Genomic DNA, 20,047 nt, shown 5'->3' with positions numbered 1-20,047 from the left:
GGGAAGGTAACAGCATTCTGTGCATCTTTGGCGTTCAATCATACTGTCCACAGGACCACGGAGACGTCTTCGGACAGCGCTGGCTCTTCAGCTTTGAAACGGAGATGAGCACCGCCTCCTAAAGTTGGGAAAGACTAGCACATATGTATGAGGGGAACCTTTACCTTTTACCTTATTTTTCTGTTATATATGCATTTGGGTAGATATACAGTTTCTCTTGAGAGCAGGCAACAGAATTTCATTTTTAATGGGGGCCAGTGTGCTCACAGTAAAAAATAATAAAAAAGACAATAAAAAGGTTACTTTAGATGAGCAAGAGGAATTTAACAGATAATGACTTGTTGCCACCCTGATCCTGAAGCAAAACTTTATTTTTGAGTAGCAGTAGCGGTAAATTTAGGATAAAATATATAAAATATATTTATATAATAGTTAGAATGCAGGTTTTGGCAAACAAATGAATCTGTCTAACAAAGAGCACCCTGAGTCAAATAACACTATTATTTAATTTCTTCCAAGCCAGACTGTAAGTCTGGCAGCTAAGAGACTGACAACTATTTTTCCTGCCAAGACTTTAAAAGTGGACCTTCCACAATGTTGCCTGAACTTTCAGCATCTCTCAACAACAGCTATGTTTTTTGGGGTTGTAGGAAGTTGAAATTTACAATTCAGGTAGTCTTCAACTTATAATTACAATGGGGGCCATTGATAAACAAGATGGTTGTTAAGTGATCGTGCCCAATTTTACAATCTTTTTTGCCATGGTTGTTAACCAAATCAGTGTACTTGTTAATTACAAAATCATTAACTGACTCTTGACTCTCTCCATCAACTTTGCTTGTTGGAAGCCATTTGGGAAGGTTGCAAATGGCAATCACAGCACCTCAGGATGATACAATCATCGTTAATACATGCCAGTTGCCAAGTGCCTGAATTTTTAGCCCTTGACCCTGGGGATATTGCGACAATTGTAAGTGCGAAGACCAAACATAAGCCAATTTTTTCCAGGGCTGTTGTAATTTTCAATGGCCACAAAACAGATGATTGTAAATTGAGGATTACCTGTACCTGAAATATTACATGTCGACTGTTCTTGTCTCAATACATCATCATAGTGAGACCTGATGAGACAAGCTTATTTTTGATTTCTGAGATTCCAAAATGCTTGGAATTTAGACAAACCATGACAGAGTTTGAACTGTTCCATGACATCCTTTGAATTGTTCATCCACTCTTACATCATTATGAGCCATGGTGGCGCAGTGGTTAGAATGCAGTACTGCAGGCTACTTCTGCCGACTGCCGGCTGCCAGAAATTTGGCAGATTGAATTTCACCAGGCTCAAGGTTGAATCAGCCTTCCATCCTTCCGAGGTTGGTAAAATGAGAGCCCAAATTGTTGGGGGCAATAGGCTGACTCTGTAAACCACTTAGAAAGGGATGTAAAGCATGGTGAAGCAGTATGTAAGTTTAAGTGCTATTGCTATTGCTATTATGCCAGTCCTGGGGTCCTTGACCACATCACAATGGACTAGTACATTCTCTCACTGTCATAAGCATAGATTTTCATCAATTGCATTCTATAAGTAGACTCTAGCTCTTTAAAATAATTTTTCTGTTTTGCTAAAATCTTTTCCTTGCTAGTTTACTTTGTATCCTGTTACTTTCCAGTTATTTCTTATAAAAAAAAGTGTAAGCCCATGCCTGGTGCATTTCTTACTATGAGATAAAAGCAGAGAATAATGCTATCTAAAACTGGTATCTGCACATTCTAGTATAGATTTCTCAAACTGCAACAGTTTCAGGTAAGTCAGATCATGCATGGACCAGAGAGTATGTGAAATCAACTTGATGCCCCATATCAAAGGGTATTTTGCAAAAACTGTCTCTGAACTCTTGTCGATTAGCACTTTAAAACATTGGGGCAACTGTATAGTAGACATCTAAAAGTTTTCCTCTGAAAATAAATTTAAAGGTATATTATTTTCTCTTCTAAAGATTGAAAATGGGTATCAAGAAATGGTGTGGCCTTCTGCAAGTTTTCATTCTTCTGCTGAAGCTATTTCTACGAGTAGAGGACAGGGAACGTTTATGGCAAGGAAAACAGAGCGTGCATCTGCTGCCTCAACCCCGACAACCTGTAACAAGTTTCCAAAGTATGGGAGTACAGAGGAATTTCCTCCTCCACCATCGCCAGATTTACTACAGGTTCCCTCTGAAACGACAGAGTTTTCCCAGTCCCCTGAACCCCCTCTCTCTCCATCCAAGCAAGTTCTTCCCAAGGATTTATATTCCAGGCAAAGAAATCTTTATGAATTAAACCGTTTATACAGACACATTCACCCTGAATTAAGGAAGAATTTAGAAAAAGATTACTTCAAGGATATTTCTGACATAGTCTGTGGTAGCAACACTGAAATGGATAGCTCAGTAGGAGGAGATGTCCTTCAGGCTAAACAAGCCTTTGAAAACTCAGAAAGCAGCCCTCAGAAAAGCCTGAGCCCGGAAAGAGAATATTTAGAATGGGATGAGATCCTCAAGGGAGAGGTCCAATCCATGAAGTGGATTTTTGAAAATCAGCCCCTAGATTCAATCAAGGATGAGTCTTCTGACCAAGACAACCTTAAAAGCATTGCAGGTCAAGAAATAATTGCTGGGGGAGATGTTAAGTATACTACTTGGATGTTTGAAACACAACCCATAGATGCACTGAGTGCAAATCTTTCAGACGACGCAGGAGCTGGAGGTCGAATTCCAGACTTAGCCAGAGGAGATGTCCGCACAGCCACATGGATGTTTGAAACTCAGCCGCTGGATTCAATGAATAAAATTCACCACGAGCAGGAAGAAGAGTCACATGAAAATTCGGTCGAGGAAATCACTGGGGGAGACGTCAGAACAGTGAAGTACATGTTTGAAACACAGAACTTGGATAGTCTTGGGCAGCTTCATTCCGTGGATGAAGCTAAGCTCCTGCAACTGAGATCAGAACTAAAGGAGATTAAAGGCAATGTAAAGAGAAGTATAAGGCATTTTGAAACGCTGCCGATGTATGTTATTCAAAACAATTTAGGTCAAATGCTAGAAATTAAAACAGTCCACAGAGAAGATCTGGAGAAAGGAGATGTCAAAACGGTCCATTGGATGTTTGAAACTCAGCCTCTGGATGTTATCAACAAAGATTCGGTGGAAATCAAAGTTGTCCGTGGAATTTCCATGGAGGAAAACGTTAAAGGGGAAGTGAGCAGGGCAAAATGGTTATTTGAAACCCAGCCTTTAGATACTATTAAAGAGTCTGAGGAACCTGCTGCAGAAAAAGAAATCATACTGGGGACCGACGTCTGCAGAAAATGTTGGCTGTTTGAGACTCAGCCTCTTGATACCTTAAAAGAAAATGAAGACCCAAATGTTTTGCCCACTGAAGAAATCATCGGAGGAGATGTAAACACTACTAAACACCTATTTGAAACATTGCCGATGGATCTGTTAAAAGACAGCCCTGATGTTGGAAAACTTCAAAAAATGGCCGCCACCGAGGAAGAGAAAGGCGATGTGAAGCATCAGAAATGGATTTTTGAGACGAAACCTCTTGAACAGATTAGGGAAGAAAGAAAAGAATTCATAAGAACTGTGAAACTGGAGGAAATCGACAAGGGAGATGTGAGCAGCTGTAAGCATGCATTTGAAACGTGCTGGTTAAGCAAACACAATGACTCACACAAAATCCATGTTGAAGGCGTAACGAGAGGTGCCGTAAAATTGAATAAAGACATTTTTGAAACTACTCCATTATACGCGATCCAGGACAATCTTGGGAAATACCATAAGGTTAAAACAATTCGTCAAGAAGAGGTGATCCGAGGAGATGTCAGGAACTGCAGGTGGCTTTTTGAAACAAGGCCCATTGACCAATTTGATGAGAGCATTGAGAAAATTGAGATCATCAAAGGGATAACCTCCAAAGAAGTACAGTCGGGTGATGTGAAGACAGCAAAATGGCTGTTTGAAACTCAGCCTCTTGACTCAATTAAATATTTTAGCAACGTAGAAGACGAAGAAAGCAAGCAACAGACAGAGGCAACGGAAGTGGTCAAAGGAGATGTCGGGATGTGCAAGTGGTTGTTTGAAACTCAGCCAATGGAATCTCTGTATGAGAAAGAGACAACGGTAACCACCACTGACGAAATACAGAGAGGAGATGTGAAAACATGCACCTTGCTCTTTGAAACACAATCTCTTGACGCAATCGGGGTGGAATCAGAAACAGCTAAGCTGCACACGGTTGAGCAAGAGGACATTCAAGGCAGCGACGTCCGCACAGCATGTTTCCTTTTTGAGACAGAAAAGCTAGAGAACATCCAAGGAGAAGAAGACGACAAAGAACTCAAGCGAATCGTGGAAATTGAGATCCAGCCTGGAGATGTCTCTACCATGAAATATAAATTTGAGACCCAACCGTTAGACTCGCTCAGTATCGACTCAGAGGAAGTCCTGAACAAAATTAAAACCATACAAAGTGAAGATATACAAAAAGGAGATGTTTTGCATTGCTGTTGGCTTTTCGAAAATCGGTCCCTCGGTGAAATTTCAGAGGACAGAGAAGAAAGGACTTCTTTGGCCCAAACCGTTACAGATGTACAAGATGGGCATGTGAAAAACGGTTGCTTCATCTTTGAGACGTTTTCTCTGGACCAGATTAAAGATGAAGATGCCGTGGAGGAAAATACCAAGAAAACCATCAACCATGAAGAAATAACAAAGGGGGATGTGAAAAGCTACAAAATGCTTTTTGAGACCCAACCACTTTATGCAATTCAGGACAAAGAAGGATATTATCACGAGGTGACTACAGTGAAGAAGGAGGAAGTTATTCATGGAGATGTCCGTGGGACCCGTTGGCTATTTGAAACTAAGCCTTTAGGCTCAATAAACGAGTCTGAAAACGTGTATGTTATAAAATCAGTCACCCAGGAAGATATCCAGAAAGGAAATGTTAGTTCCGTTAGATACCGATTTGAAACACAGTCACTGGACACGATTTCAGATGAGGAGAAATTCATTGTCCCCACAGTTAACAGTGTCCAGGGTGGCGATGTGAAAGCCAACAAGAAATTATTTGAATCTGAAGAAACCCAGCGAGACAAGTATGTAAGAACAGTGAATGTCAGCGAAATACAACAAGGCAATGTTAAAACATGTACTTGGCTATTTGAAACACGAACTATTGATGAAATTAGAGGGGAAGATTCGGAATACAAAGACATCCAGACAGTAACCAGGGAAGAAGTCCAGGAGGGAGAAGTTCAGCATGCGGTATGGCTCTTTGAAAACCAGCCTCTAGATTCCATTAAAGAAAATGATGAGACAGATACAGAAGTAGATAAGGAGGAAATCCCACAGGCTGATGTAAAAACCACCACATGGCTTTTTGAAACCACGCCTTTCCATGAATTTAATGAAAGTAGAATTGAAAAGGAAGAAATTGTTGGGAAAAGTGTGAAGGAGACTCTAAAGGAACTTTATTCACAGAAAGTTGTAGAGACTCATGGGATCATCTTGGAGGCAGATGAAATTGGAGATGTCCGAATGGCAAAATATAGGTTGATGAATCAGGAAACTCCTGAAATACAAAAGGAAGAGGTTATTAAAGGAGATTTAGCCAACATCATGATAAATCTCCTTTCCAAACCAAGTACTCCAGAAAGGGAAAGTAAAGTAAATGAAGAGGAAAAGGGAAATGTAGATTTGACCAAAAAGCAACTGATGAATACCTCAACAGCAGTGCTTGTTGAAAAAGAAGAGGTAGTGAGAGGTGATATACAACGAGCCATTAAAAAACTGTTTAATCAGGATCGTTCTGTAAAACGTGGGATTTTAATTCAGGAAAGTGAAAGGGGTGATGTTAATATGACAATCTATTCTCTCTTCCACAAAAGAGAAAGCAATAAAGTTGAACAAGATGAAGTTATAGGCGGTGATGTAAAACGTACAATTCACAGTCTTCTCTCTTCTGTAATGAATCATGAAATATCAGAAAGACCTAAAATAGATGATTCAGAAAGGGGAAACGTTCAGTTTTTTACAACTTGCATAGAAGCTGGAGCTTTGGACTATTTGAAATTACTCCAGTCAGAGACAAATGAAGCACTTGCTAGAAAAAATCAAGATGAGGAAGAGGAAATAGTGGGTGGAGATGTTGAAGGCACTAAACGATTACTAAAGAAAAAGAAGTCTCAAATACAGCGGACGGTTAACGAAGCTGACATAATTCCTGGTGATGTCTGTAATGCCCTTAAAATCTTTACGACTGAGCCACAAAGTACATCTTGTCATGTAGACAAAGAAGAAATTATAAAAGGTGATTTGAAGACAACTTTAAATTCCCTAAGTCAGGCTATAAATCAGACCACTGTTACGGAGAAAGAAGAAATTGCAAAAGCTGACATCCATGCAATTTTGAAGTCTCTTCAGGAATCAGTTTATCAACCAAGAGAGACAGAAAAACCAGAGGTCATTCCTGGTGATATTAAACAGACCATTGAATCTCTGGAGAAAGCAATACAAATAAAAAATGAAGTCTTGAGAGAAGAGGTTGTCCAACATGACCTTGAATCCACACTAAAACCTTTAAAAACAGTTCAGCAATCTTTCAAGGAAACAGACAAAGAAGTAGTCAGAGGCAATACTGCTATAGAGAGCTCGCTGGATACCTCTGACGAAACAAAATTAAGGCAATACCAAAGATTCACAGAGGCACAGATAAAACAAAGTAAGGAAATGTTGCTGAAGCCATCTCAACCATTAGCCCAGAAAAAAGTCAATCCAACTGAACACTTGAAAAACAATAATACATTTCTTCAGAAGGAAATGATGTCCCAAAAGAAGAGTTTTCTCCCAGAAGATGCCAAAGCAATCCATTTGGATCCGAGATGGAACACCAAGAGTCATGAGATGGAGAAGAAAAATATGAAGGCCTTACCTAAATCTGAGTTCAAAGTCACTGAAAAAGCAGATACATCTTCTGTGGATAAAGTCACAGCAAAGAGACATAGAGATCAGTATGTGATTGACCAAACTACTTTTTGCAATAATGTTGAGAAGAATGAAAGATCAGAGGAGTCAGAGGCACGCAGAATATGGATGAAGGGCCATTCAACCAATGAGATGCAGAGTGCAAAACAAATGACGGGAAAGAAACAAAGCATCTTTCATGAATATAAAGATGAAAAATATGTTGATGTCAGAAGTCAGGGTGAGACGAAAGCAAAATCAGCCCTGCCAACATGTGATCACCAGAGCTCCAATTACAGAGGGACCGAACAACCGGTCAACCGGTCAACCGGCCTGATTTCCAAAGCGGCTGGTCCTCTGGAAACAAAAGAGGTGCAACAAGACAGAAAGCGATCACAGCATTCAGAGGAGGTTTGCAGAGGGAAGAAAAACAATGTCGTGGCAAGCCAAGCTCAGGTTTCCATGGCATCAGAGCAGAATGTAAAATCCAATCAAAAAGTCAGAGTCACACAGGAAATGCACAGGCAATTCAAAGAGGCTGAAAGGAAACAAAAGTGCAGCGAGAAATCCATTTTGAAGTACTCAGGGAAACGTAACGTTGAAGGTGCTGATGAAGACTTGAGGGTTCAAGGGAAAAATCCTGTGAATCCGTTCAAGAATCCTAAAGGCTCAGATAGGTCAGAAATTGATTCTCCCTCTCCCCCTCCTCCTCCTCCACCACCACCTCCACCTCCATTTCCATTGGCTTCATCTGAAGTTGACTTTCCTTTGCCGCCGCCACCTCCTCATTTATTGATGCCTTGTGATAGACAGAGATTTCTTTCTCCACCATCACCACCAAATGAGCACGAGAGTTTTCCCCCTCCACCACCCACTGCAGAAGAGAAATGTGGCAATGAGTTGACATCTCATCTGCCTCCCCCGTCTCTCCCTCAGGCAAAAGAACGTTCCTTCAAAAGCCTAGACAAAACAGTTCAATCTCAGGGCAGGACCCCATACAACGCAAAACATCTTCAGGAAGAACTGATGAAAGAATTAGAAGCGAGCCGGTGCAAAACACCGAGAAAAATGCAGCCAAGGATCATTCAGATACACAAAGAGATCAATAAGACAAATACAGTGGAAGAAAGGGCAGGAAGTTCAATGTTAAGTAACACTGTTAGTCATGAAAGAAAAGAGAAGAAAGTCTGCACCAAAACTGAGGATATTAAAAGGGCCGCATCGGTTATGGATACTACCAATCTGGAAGTATCACCGTCGAATAAGACATTTCCACCGTTTAGGTCTCCTTCTCTTCCAGCAGAGGCAACACAAGCATCACCTAAGCCTTACGTACGGAAATTTAAAACTCCTTTAATGATTGCAGAAGAAAAATACAAACTGCAAAAGGAAGAGATGGGACAAAAGCAAACTAAGGAGGTTTGTCAACTCCAGGTGGGAAGGGACAGTGAAAGCTGGGGAAGATTAGCTCAGGTAGAGTCAGAAGGTGGCCCGCCAGTGCCAAAATCATATAAACAGGAGGAAATCACTCCTCAAGGGTCGTGGCCCTCTGACGTTCCAGCTACACCGGGGGAGCTTGAATGCCAGAGGGAACCTCAAGTCACCAACTCAGAAGCTGATGACCTACGGCCCTTGCCAAAACAATTCATGGCTGAACAGTCTCAAAGTGTTTCAAAGCGTTCGGCAGAAGAACACATCAGAAAAAAAGCAGTCCATGAATCACAACATCTTACAAAACAGAGTGTATCTTCTGAAAAAGTACAGACCCACAAAGAACATGCAATGAGCCAGAAAGTGCAGCACCAAAATGAGGAGCAGTTGCATGTGTCAAATAATAAAAAAGTGTACCCCTCTTTCAAAGTTAGGACCATCCAGGTTTCCGCCTGTGATCATACCTTACCTAAAGGCCACAGGGATTCCATGATTTATAAAAAGCAAGAGGGATCAAGTGTCCATGGTGTTGTGAAGCAACAGGTTCAAGAAAAACAGAAAGAAAGCATAAGCAAGAAAAGTGCTGCGGGTAATTGTATGGAAGTGGATGGGAAAATCCATACGGAAAAAACACTTTTTAAGTATGCAGAAGGCAAGCAAGAAATCGGGGATAAAGAATCTAGTGAAACGAAACAGAGATTAGTTCAAAGAAAGGAAGCAGAGAAGGACAAAATGAAACAAGAAATTGCTCACCTCAAAGAAGAGAAAGGAATAATTCAAAGAAAAGAACAAGTGGCTAGCTGTAAATCAGAAAAAATGGTCAAGCAAAAAATAATTGATATACATAACAAATTTCAGACTGTGCATTCCAAACCAGAATCAACTTTTGTTTTGGAGACAAACGTTCAGAATAAAAACCTGTCTCAGGAAAAGAATAATCTACAGGGTCAGGGAGAATATACCTGGGAAATTACCTCAGAACAGAAAAAAAGCCCTCCTAAGACATCAGAGCCGAAAAAAGAGCCTGTGCAAGAAAAAATGCTACCATCTAATTCACCAAGAGGATCCCTGCAGAAAAGTGAGAAAAACTCAGTAGACATATTAGAGTTGTTGAGGAAACGGGAAGAGATACAACAGCTGTTGTCCAGAATGAAAGAATTTGAGATGGAGCCAAGTAAAAATGGAATGAAAACATTCCAGGTGTTCTTAAGTGTTATTCCAGAATGGCTGGTAGAACAAGAAAGGAAGCAAGACTTAAGTTACATTGCACAGGAAGAAAGTGTTGAAAAGATGAGGGAAGCATTGTTGGTTATTAAAGATCAAGCTTCCCAAATACTTCACTCATGTGAAGAGACGATCCAAGCAGCCATGATTTCAACAAATTCCCTGAAGTGTAAAAAAAGTGTTCATAGCGCTAGAGGATCGTCGCAGAAAATAGCTAAAGTGACTGTTGGATCCAGCAGAAAAGATTCAGAGACGGCTAAAGAAATGTCCAAAGATACCATGGCACACCAAGAAGTAAAGCAGAAAGTCAGTGCAAACAAATTTTCAGACATCACAACTTCTTCACCATCTCTAAGAATGCGAGCGCCTTCACCTACTTACATCACAATTGAATCGAGATGTGTTGAATCTCCTCTCAGGGATTTATTGTCTCCAGTCCAAAGAGAAAGCACTCCGGTTCCACCATCACCCCCACCAAAATCTACTACGCCAACGTCTAAGGTACATCAGTCGTCCACCCGTTCTGAGCAACTTGCAAAACTTAAAGACACTACAGCAAAACTATCTCAAGGGGCAATCCCAAATAGATCGGTTACCCCGATTCCTATTGTGGAGAAACGGTCGGAGATTGTTAAATCTCCTGCAACCCTCCGTCGGCAAATCAAGATTGATACACGTCAACCTGTACCATTTAGCAGAGTACCATTTCCAAAAGACACCAGTGTAACTGCCGAAGCAGTGGCAAAAGTCAAAGAGACGCATGAAGAATCCCAAGTAAATCAAATGTATGTCTCTAAAAAGGGTGGGAGCATTCTGGAAGAGCCCCATGGACAAAGTGTAGGCTCTATTTCCATTGCACATGGCGTTGAGGTTCCTAAGTCTGGTCCTAAAGGGCTTAGGCATAGGTATGAAGCATCTGACCAGGTGATTCACATAAGGAAGGAGCCAGAGCTACCGGAAACCTTTGGCGGTGACTATGAATATAAAACTGATACAAGGGTACAGGCTTTCAATGATCAGACATTAAGTGAGGGAAAATTCAAGAACAAATATGTTGAAAATGGTATCATGAGTGACAAGTCAAAGGAAGTCAGGTGTAGATCGAGAAAGGACAGACTTAGCCAAACTTCCCAAGAGCCAGACAACAGAAAAGATAGCTTCCAAAAATGTCCTGGAAAGCATCAAAGAGAATCAAAGGAAACCAACTCTAAGAAGCAAAACCAGCGTGTCATTAAAGAGCATTCCTGTGAGCCCAGGGTGTGCTTTGATGCAAAGTCCCCCTTGGGATGCGCTTACGGCATGGAGTCTTTTGAGAACACGGTCATTGAATCTAGAACCGCAGCCTCCACTGCACAGAGCGCCGATGGCACTCAGTCAGGATTTGGCTTCAAACGGGCACCTCCAACCTATGAAGATGTCATCTCAGGGCACACCTTAGATATTTCTGCTCGCGGTTCACCAGAAGATCTTCTAAGGAACTTTCAGAAGACTTGGCAGGAAAGCGAGAGAGTGTTTCAAAGCCTGGGCTACACCATGTCAGAAGCTACTGAAGCAGAAGTGAGAAGTAGTTTCCACGAGGAAGCAGAGTTTATCAGTGGTAAATAAGCATGTGATGTGTGAAGGAAGCTTTTAGCGTGTGCAACCACGGCAATAAAACACTCTGTACAATTAAAATGCAGTTGGAAGGAGAAAGTAACACAACCCCCGCTAACACTTCTTTGCTTCCCCTTCTCTCTTTCTTCTCTCCCAGAATTCTCTATTCTCTTTCTAAAAGCATGAGGTTGCTATATGTGCTGAGCATGTGGCTAACCAATACTGAGGGTGTGAAGTGTGGTCTCCCAAGGTAAAAGCTATATTTCGATTTTGCTGATAAAATAATTTCCCTAATATTTTAATTAAAACAACTAATATCTCACAAAATGTGTTTTATAGCGCTCGTGTTGCTTTGCTCAAGTTAAAAACATATATGCTATGGGTTATTGTTGCTGTTGCTGTTTTATTTATTTTATTTTTATTTACTTATTTATTTATTTGTCAGTCATATATAAGATAACAGGTACAAGTATAAACATAATTTGGATCCATGAAAAGAGTAAGTAAAAAAGGAATATTAGGACAGGGACGGTAGCCAGCAGGGGCATTTGTTGTAGAACTGCATGAGGCCCTTAGGGTAAATGCAGCATATTTTGACAAAGTGTCATTTTATGTAACACGTGTTCATTTCATAGGACAGAATCACTGCTTTTAGAACAGGGCCTTTAGAACTGGGATGAGTGTGTGACACCTGAAACAATTGTTCAGGCTCTGCACATGTGGTGGAGCGCAATCCAAAGTGCTATTTACCATTTGCAATAAATTGTATTTTTTGGGAGGGTACAATATTTTATTTGCAGGCTGAAGACCTAAGGACAATCAGAAATTGTTCTGGGGATACTGAAGGCAGTGAAAATAATTAAATTATAGAGGTAACAGAAGTTATATTTGTAGGAATGTTTTAATTTCTGGACACTGCAGTCAAATCTAATCATGTACAAGGAGCCTTGCTTAGCAACCACAATTGGAACCAGTAACTTGGTTGTTAAACGCTTCAAATAAAACTTTATTGTCACTTTAAATGCACACTAATCAGCATACATTAATTGTAATGTAATTAATACATTACATGCATTCAGCTCTCAAATGATGAGCACATGACTCCAGGATGTCTAGTTTAATGAAAATAAGGACTAGAGGTGACCTGATAGTAGGTCCAATATCTAAGGGGTCAGTGCAAAAGAAACCTATTTGCTTAAAGAGATAGATAGATAGATAGATAGATAGATAGATAGATAGATAGATAGATAGATAGATAGATAGATAGATAGATAGAAAGAAAGAAAGAAAGAGAAAGAGAAAGAGAGAAAAGAAGAAAAGGAAGGAGAGAGAGAGAGAGGGAGGGAGAAAGAAAGAAAGAAAGAAAGAAAGAAAGAAAGAAAGAAAGAAAGAAAGAAAAGGAAGGAGAGGGAGAGAGAGAGAGAGAGAAAGAAAGAAAGAAAGAAAGAAAGAAAGAAAGAAAGACAGAAAGAAAAGGAGGAAAGGAAGGAGAGAGAGAGAAAGAAGGAAGGAAGGAAGGAAGGAAGGAAGGAAGGAAGGAAGGAAGGAAGGAAGGAAGGAAGGGTCATTCATGCATCCTTTTTTAACTTTCACTTTATTGAAAATATTAAAGCGTCTTCAAATAAATATAAAAAGTCTGGCATTAGTTGAAACAAAGAATTTATTTCATCTGACTCCCAGGAAGCTTAAGGGTTAATTATTTAGGAGTGAAGGTTCTCAGGTTTCCTAATGATATTGTGATTTTTTGTGTGCATAGCCTGAAGAAAAGCAATATAGCAATACGTAGCACTGACATCATCTCATTTATTTCTAGAAAGTGCAACTTCAGGGAAAGGAAACATGCCTACTTTGTCAAAAGAGAGTTTATCCAATGGAGTGCCTAGCTGCCGACAAGCAGATTTTCCATAAATCATGTTTTCGGTGCCACCATTGTGGTAGTAAATTAAGGTAAGATGAAATGAGCAATTAAAATGTTAACATTTATATATTGTCAAAACTTGATTTGATGTTCAGATGAATGAATGAATGAATGAATGAATGAATGAATGAATGAATGAATGAATGAACAAATGAATGAATGATACGTGAAATGTTGAAAATAAATAATAATAATAATAATAATAATAATAATAATAATAATAATAATAATAATAATAATAATGTTTTAATTTGTATACCGCCCTTCTCCCGAAGGACTCAGGGCGGTGAACAGGCAAGTAAAATACAAAACAGAAATATACATCATAATTAAAACAACCCTTAAAAAACTAATTCAAATATGCCAGAAATTTATTACACTCCATACAAATTACAACAATTTAAAACCCATAATTAAAATTTAAAAATTTAAGAATCAGGCCCGTCCAGCCATATGAAATAAATAGGTTTTAAGTTCGCGGCGAAAGGTCCTAAGGTCAGGTAGTTGTCGAAGCCCGAGGGGAAGCTCGTTCCACAGGGTAGGAGCCCCCACAGAGAAGGCCCTCCCCCTGGGGGCCGCCAGTCGACATTGTTTGGCTGACGGCACCCTGAGAAGTCCCTCTCTGCGGGAACGCATCGGACGCTGGGAGATAGAGGCCGGCAGTAGGCGGTCCCGTAAGTAACCCGGTCCTAAGCCATGGAGCGCTTTAAAGGTGGTAACCAATACCTTGAAGCGCACCCGGAAAACAACAGGTAGCCAGTGCAGTCTGCGCAGGATAGGTGTTACGTGGGAGCTCCGAACCGCTCCCTCAATAACCCGTGCAGCCGCATTCTGAACTAGCTGAAGTCTCCGGGTGCTCTTCAAGGGGAGCCCCATGTAGAGAGCATTGCAGTATCAACCTATTTAGTGGTGCCAATGATAGTGTTGGATCACTTAAACTTCTGCTTTGTCTGGGCATCTCTCTAGCTAAAGGAGGAAAAGAGTTCTTCATATTACAAAGTACTTGAAAGCCACTATATAAATTGTAACAACAAGAATCTAAGTGGGAAGAATTATGGAAGCAATTTCTCCCTTGGAAATGACATCACACTGAATTAGGTGCCAAATATGCCCTGCTTTTTAAGAATTTTAAAAATACTGAGGTTAAACAGTGAAAGAAGTTCTACACAAGGCTTGCAAAAAGCATTGCATTAAAAAAAAAAGAAAAGAAAAGAGAGAAATGAACTCAGAACTTAGAATAACTTTATTGTCACTTTGAATGTACACTAATTGCCATACATTAATGATTAAAATGAAATTTTGTTGCATACAGCTCTCAAAGGGTCACCACCTCCAATATACACAACATAAACATGACAAATATATACATATATAAATAAACAAACAAACAAACAAACAAATAAATAAATATTGTATGCATATATCAATATATCAGTTGGAGGAAAGGGGTAGAATTTTTTTTGTAATATTCTCTGATAGACACCTCCTTCAATTATTGCCTTGCTAATGTAATCTATATACATAATATTACTATCCACAATCAAGGGAGTATATATACTGCTGCTAATATTGGTTCATTTCATAATTCCTGATAGGCAGCATGTATACAGTTGTAAATACACAACAATGGTATTTGGAAGAGAATAATATTTGAACAATGCTAATGAAGACTAGGGCTTCTACAGTAGGCGCTATGGTTAATCTGATGAATCCCCCCCCTTTTTTTTTCTCTAAGCGCATGAAAATCCCATTCATGCACTTAGAGGGGAAAAAAGGAGGGGTCATCAGATTAACCATAGCCCCTAGAAGCCCTAGTCTTCATTGTGTTATTATAACATTAGTGAGCATTACAAGTGTCTAACTGGGAAAGGACAATTCTGAATACATTGGGAGTGGATCTACCCCTCATGCCTAGCCACAATTTAGTTGAGTTTTATCTTGGTCTAATGCATAGATTCAACCACTGCAGTTCGTAAGCTACGGGTTTTGGCATAACATTCAGTAAGGCATAGGTTTAGAACATTATTTTAGAACATTGTTAATTGGAAAAAAATGGCTTTCGTTTTTTTCATAGTAAGCCACCATAAGCAAAAACAAATGAACCACATTAATCTCATTTGTGGACTAGGTAAAAAGTTTTAAAATATGCTTTACTTTATACTAAAGCACTTTTAAAAGTTAGGCAATATTGTACCACAATGATCTTAGTAACATTTTTTTTTAAAAAAAATGGCTAAAATGTGTTTTTTCCATAATTAACATCCAGGTTTTTTGTTTTTTTTAAAAAAGAATAAATAACAATAGTTTATAATGGCAGAAACCAGGAAACTGTTTTTAAAAGACTGTTTTTAATTTTCACTACAGATTTTACCTAGGTACATCTAATACATTTGGTACAAACTGCAATGTCGTGAAAATGACAAAATATCACAATACAAATCCTGACTGGTACTTGCATTGCAAAGCTGCAGCCAAACATCAGAAAACATCATATGCTTTCCATTATTATTATAGTTGGTTGCAGAGTCAACCAGATATTTAGACAGGCTTAGCCTTTTTATCCACCTATCAAGTCCTGCCCAAGAATCTGGACTAGACAAATGTTGTTTGATATTACTAAAGGTATCATTGCAAGATGCTGTTCCAAGTAAATATGCCTTTTGCTACATTATTATTATTATTATTATTATTATTATTATTATTATTATTATTATTATTATTATTATTATTATTTTATCATACACACATATATATAAAAAAATAAAATAAGTGGTGAGCATACCTCCAAATTTTGCTTTCTATTTTCTTCACAACAACCTGCAATGCATTTTGTTATTCTTCCATTTTGTTTACCTAGTGATGCCATATAAGAAAATAAGATCAATTCCAATTAAAGTATCAATTTTAAAAAGACTACAAAAATGGCACTGATAGTGAATGTATGTTGAAACTGATGCATCACAGTTGGATCCCATACTCAGTAATCCACTATAAATGTCAAAGTCACGCAAGTTTGGAAGACAATACAATAATACTAAGCTTCTAAAAAAGTCAGATTTTCTGTGGCTTTGATAAGTGACCTAAGAAACTAAGGGTAACCCCAGGAACAATGAAGTGGTATAGCTACCCCACAAACATTGAGAGGCTCAAAGATGACCATTCTAAAATAAAAATATAGGAGCATTTAATATCCCTCAGATTACTTTGCTGGATATAGAAATTTCAGAGAAAAACATAGCAGAAATAGTAAATGAAAAAGCAATTTTTTGTAGAGATACAGAATATCAATTTATCCCCTGTTGTTTTTAAACCAAAATGATGTTTCAGTAAGGATTACTGAAGACATTTAACAGACATTTAAGACAAATGTTAACAAAGAAAGTACAAAATCTTCTCTTTTCACACATCAAATAGACATATGAACTTCTTTTTATGCTCTCTGAGACTGGCGGGGCATTTTCCAGATGTTTCATTATCAAACTAGGTAACATCATCAGTGCTTGAAGGGAATGGAGTTTGCTCTTATTTTTATAGTCTAGGGACCTGCCCTATCAGTATTGAAGGGGGTGTTCTTGGGGCTTTCTTCATTAGGCTGTTATTTACTGTTACCTTGTTTGTCTGCTTTGGTAGGGTTAGTTGATTTCCCTTTGAACGGTATATAGATGTTGTTTATCTCTGTGTGCCTGTTGATGGTTGATTTGTCTGAGTGCCAGGCTCCAGGAATTCTGTGCTATTTTTGGACTTGACTTGGTCTAGAATGCTCAGTTTCCCACGTGACACTATGGTTGATTCTGTCCATGTGTTGTGAAATTAAGGAGTTTTTATTTTGTCTTTTGACTGAAGATTATTTCAGATAATTGTCTCAAAAGATGAGCAGAGATTAACACTACGATTAACACTAGACCAACATTTAAGAAGTATACAATACCCACTCAAGAAGCTACAAACACAGGCAAATAAGTTAACAGTAAATAGCCTAATCAAGGAACTCCCACTAAGACTGGCAGGGCAAGCCCTAGTATTAAAAATAAGAACAAACCCCACACTGGTTTGTTCACAACCCACTGTTGTTACCTAGTTGAGTAATGACACATCTGCAAGAAAACGACCAAGCTCAGAGAGCACCAAACACCCCACAGTACAGCCCTCAACTACAAATATTCTCTTCTATTGGAACTTCTTTTTAATTCTAGCAATGAATGGAAAATGTTGAGGAGGTAGCAATTCTGTTAAAATCAGGGGGCTACGCAGAACTGATCCTCAAACACTGTCAAATGTTTAACTAACTTTCAAAATATTTTGCTTTAAAATACACAAAGAAAAAGACTTCTTTGATCTATTCTGTGCTACTTATTTCCCAAAGAGTGAAATTAAGCATTTAAAGCCTAATCTTAAAAGTGAACAATTTGGAATTAGATTAAATCATATTCTGAGCAATCCCATAAATATTCATTATGGCTTAAATCCAATGTATGACTAAGTTTTGATCCAACTTAATATTATTTAATTTATTGGCATAATATGGAAAGAGAGAGAGAGAGAGAGAGAGAGAGAATTATATTTATGAATAGGAAAATTACAATTAATTACAGCTAAAACATTCTTGGACTGTTTACGATTGAAAAATACTATAAAACATTTTTCTTTGATTTGACAGCTTAGGAAATTATGCTTCTCTCTATGGTAAAATATATTGCAAACCACATTTTAAGCAACTTTTCAAATCCAAAGGAAATTACGATGAAGGCTTCGGACACAAGCAACATAAAGAATTATGGATTTCCAAAAATCAGAAAGGCCCTAATAGTTGTGCTCCTGCTAAAGAAGTTCATAAATCCATATCAAAAGTGAATAAAACAACTGTTCATATGTTGTCTCCTGGCAATCCACAAGTCCATTGTGAAACTATGAATGATAATTTAAAACAGAATACAGAGAGGAGCAAATTAAACATTATGTGGCCGCCTTCTACAGAAACTCCCAAAAATTCACTCTCAATTGACGTGGTTACAGTAAATAAACCAAAATGGCCCCCTGAAATTTCTGAATATGAGACTGACAGAATTAATACGACTCTTTCTGTGGGTGATACAAGCCAACCACAGCTCACAAATGATAATAGCCATCTTTGGGATACAAACAGACAAAAGAAAAATGAAAATATTGACTTACATTCAGACAACCATTCTTCTCCCATTCCTGTGCCTAGGGAAGATGAACCTACTAGTATTATTACAGCAAAAACATGCAATGATGAGAATGGAATCGTACAAAGGAAAGCAGATGTGGTTGATGATTCAGAAAAGGAAAAAGCAAGTGAAAGGAATGCAAAGGAATATGATAAGGTGGTTGTGCAAATTGCTAACAAGGGGAAAGATGGAGAAAATAATGAAGCTAATGTCACTGAAGTTGTACCAGTTACAAACACTGACGATGATAATGACGGTGAATGGCAGAGTAATCAAAACAGTACTCTGAACAATAATAACAACAATAACAATGATAATAATGGCTTTCAAACTACTTTTCCGCATCACAAACTCTGTAGTCAGGTAACATGGTTGGAGGATGGTCCATTTACAGAAGTGGGCCAGGGAACCGGTCCTCCTGCCTCCAAATCTACATTTGAAAGTCTCGATGTAAATTCAGAGGTGTTCTGCCTAACTGACTCTGAAGTAAACTATTCCACAGAGGTTTTCAGTCTCACAGGTGTTGAAGAAAGCATCAAAGGAGAGAATTTCATTACCTCAGATAGTCTTATTCGGCAGAAAAATAAAGATGTCCATTGTGAAAAACAATGCATTAAGAACAAAGTCATTTTAAAGGAAGTGAATGTTGCAGAATTTCCTTTTGAAGGCAAATTACCAGGCAGTAAGGAATCAACGAAATATGTCAAAACATTAGATGCTGCTTCATGTGATCAAGCGGCAACAGAGTTTTTACCAGGAAATGACAGAATTGGTCTGTTTGGCTCTATAGCACCAACCGAAAATGTCGATGGTCCATATTCTGTAGACTTCATGGATTACCATATTACAATTTGTCAGGATGAAGGCAAGGAAACCTTGCCGAAAGGTGAAAGCAGATATTTAGATTTGCTGAGCTGAAACAATGGAGTAGTTTTGTCATCTCAAAAAAGAACAAGTCAGAACAGACCACCCAGATCAACGTGAGCAGATTAGGAAAACCTGTCAGCATGACAATCATTAATTTGTGCACTTGAACTGACCAAAGTAAATCTGTAATTTTCTTTGACGAATTGGTTAAAAACTTACCTAGCTTTAATTTGTGGAATATGTATTTTTAAAAATCCAGTTACCTATCAGAATTTTGAAAGAAATAATTATCTACATTTGTACCAGAAAACATGGGTGAACTTAATTTGCTTAAAATCCATGTATATCTAGACTCATTTCATATCTTTGGAAGATACATACCCCTACTTTTATTTTTATTTATACTTATTAAGGATTACCTCAACATGCAAGTCACCGTTGAGGAAGTAAATTGAAAAGTAACATTTTAAGACGATGTAGTGTAAATAAAATCTGTACTTACATTTCCACTGATATATGGATGTCTCACTTAGAACTGCAGCCAACAGATGAACGCTTCTCTACTGCACTATTTCAGTGTTATGCTTTAACCACTGTAATGGATTTAGAAATTATGCACCTGGAGTGCTCTAAGAATAAGACAAATATTTCTAAAATTATTTTTTCACCTACTATTTTACTGTAACAAAGTTGTTGTTCTATGATATTTGAAGTTTTCTAGCTTTTAAGCATTACGCCCTTTCCCCCCAAGAAATATTAAAATACAAGTACTCATTGAACTAAACGATCAAAATGCACTATAGTTCCCTCACCAT

General features: G+C 38.4%; 1 protein-coding gene across 2 annotated transcripts in view; it reads left to right on the top strand.

Moving 5' to 3' along the window:
- The window catches only part of XIRP2 (xin actin binding repeat containing 2), a 263,015-nt gene extending 245,044 nt beyond the window's left edge, over positions 1–17,971 (top strand). For both annotated transcript variants that reach the window (XM_058191320.1, XM_058191329.1), the window contains 3 exons: positions 1,998–11,262; positions 13,072–13,205; positions 17,834–17,971. In XM_058191320.1, the coding sequence (XP_058047303.1) occupies positions 1,998–11,262; positions 13,072–13,166 (9,360 nt within the window). In that variant the 3' untranslated portion in view covers positions 13,167–13,205; positions 17,834–17,971. The remainder of the gene's footprint in view (positions 1–1,997; positions 11,263–13,071; positions 13,206–17,833) is intronic.
- The last annotated feature ends 2,076 nt before the right edge of the window (positions 17,972–20,047 follow it).

This window comes from Ahaetulla prasina, chromosome 1 (assembly GCF_028640845.1).
Source record: "Ahaetulla prasina isolate Xishuangbanna chromosome 1, ASM2864084v1, whole genome shotgun sequence".
Taxonomy (NCBI): Eukaryota; Metazoa; Chordata; class Lepidosauria; order Squamata; family Colubridae; genus Ahaetulla; species Ahaetulla prasina.
The sequence above is the reverse complement of the archived record's forward strand: the minus strand, read 5'-3'. Positions and strand labels throughout refer to the sequence as shown.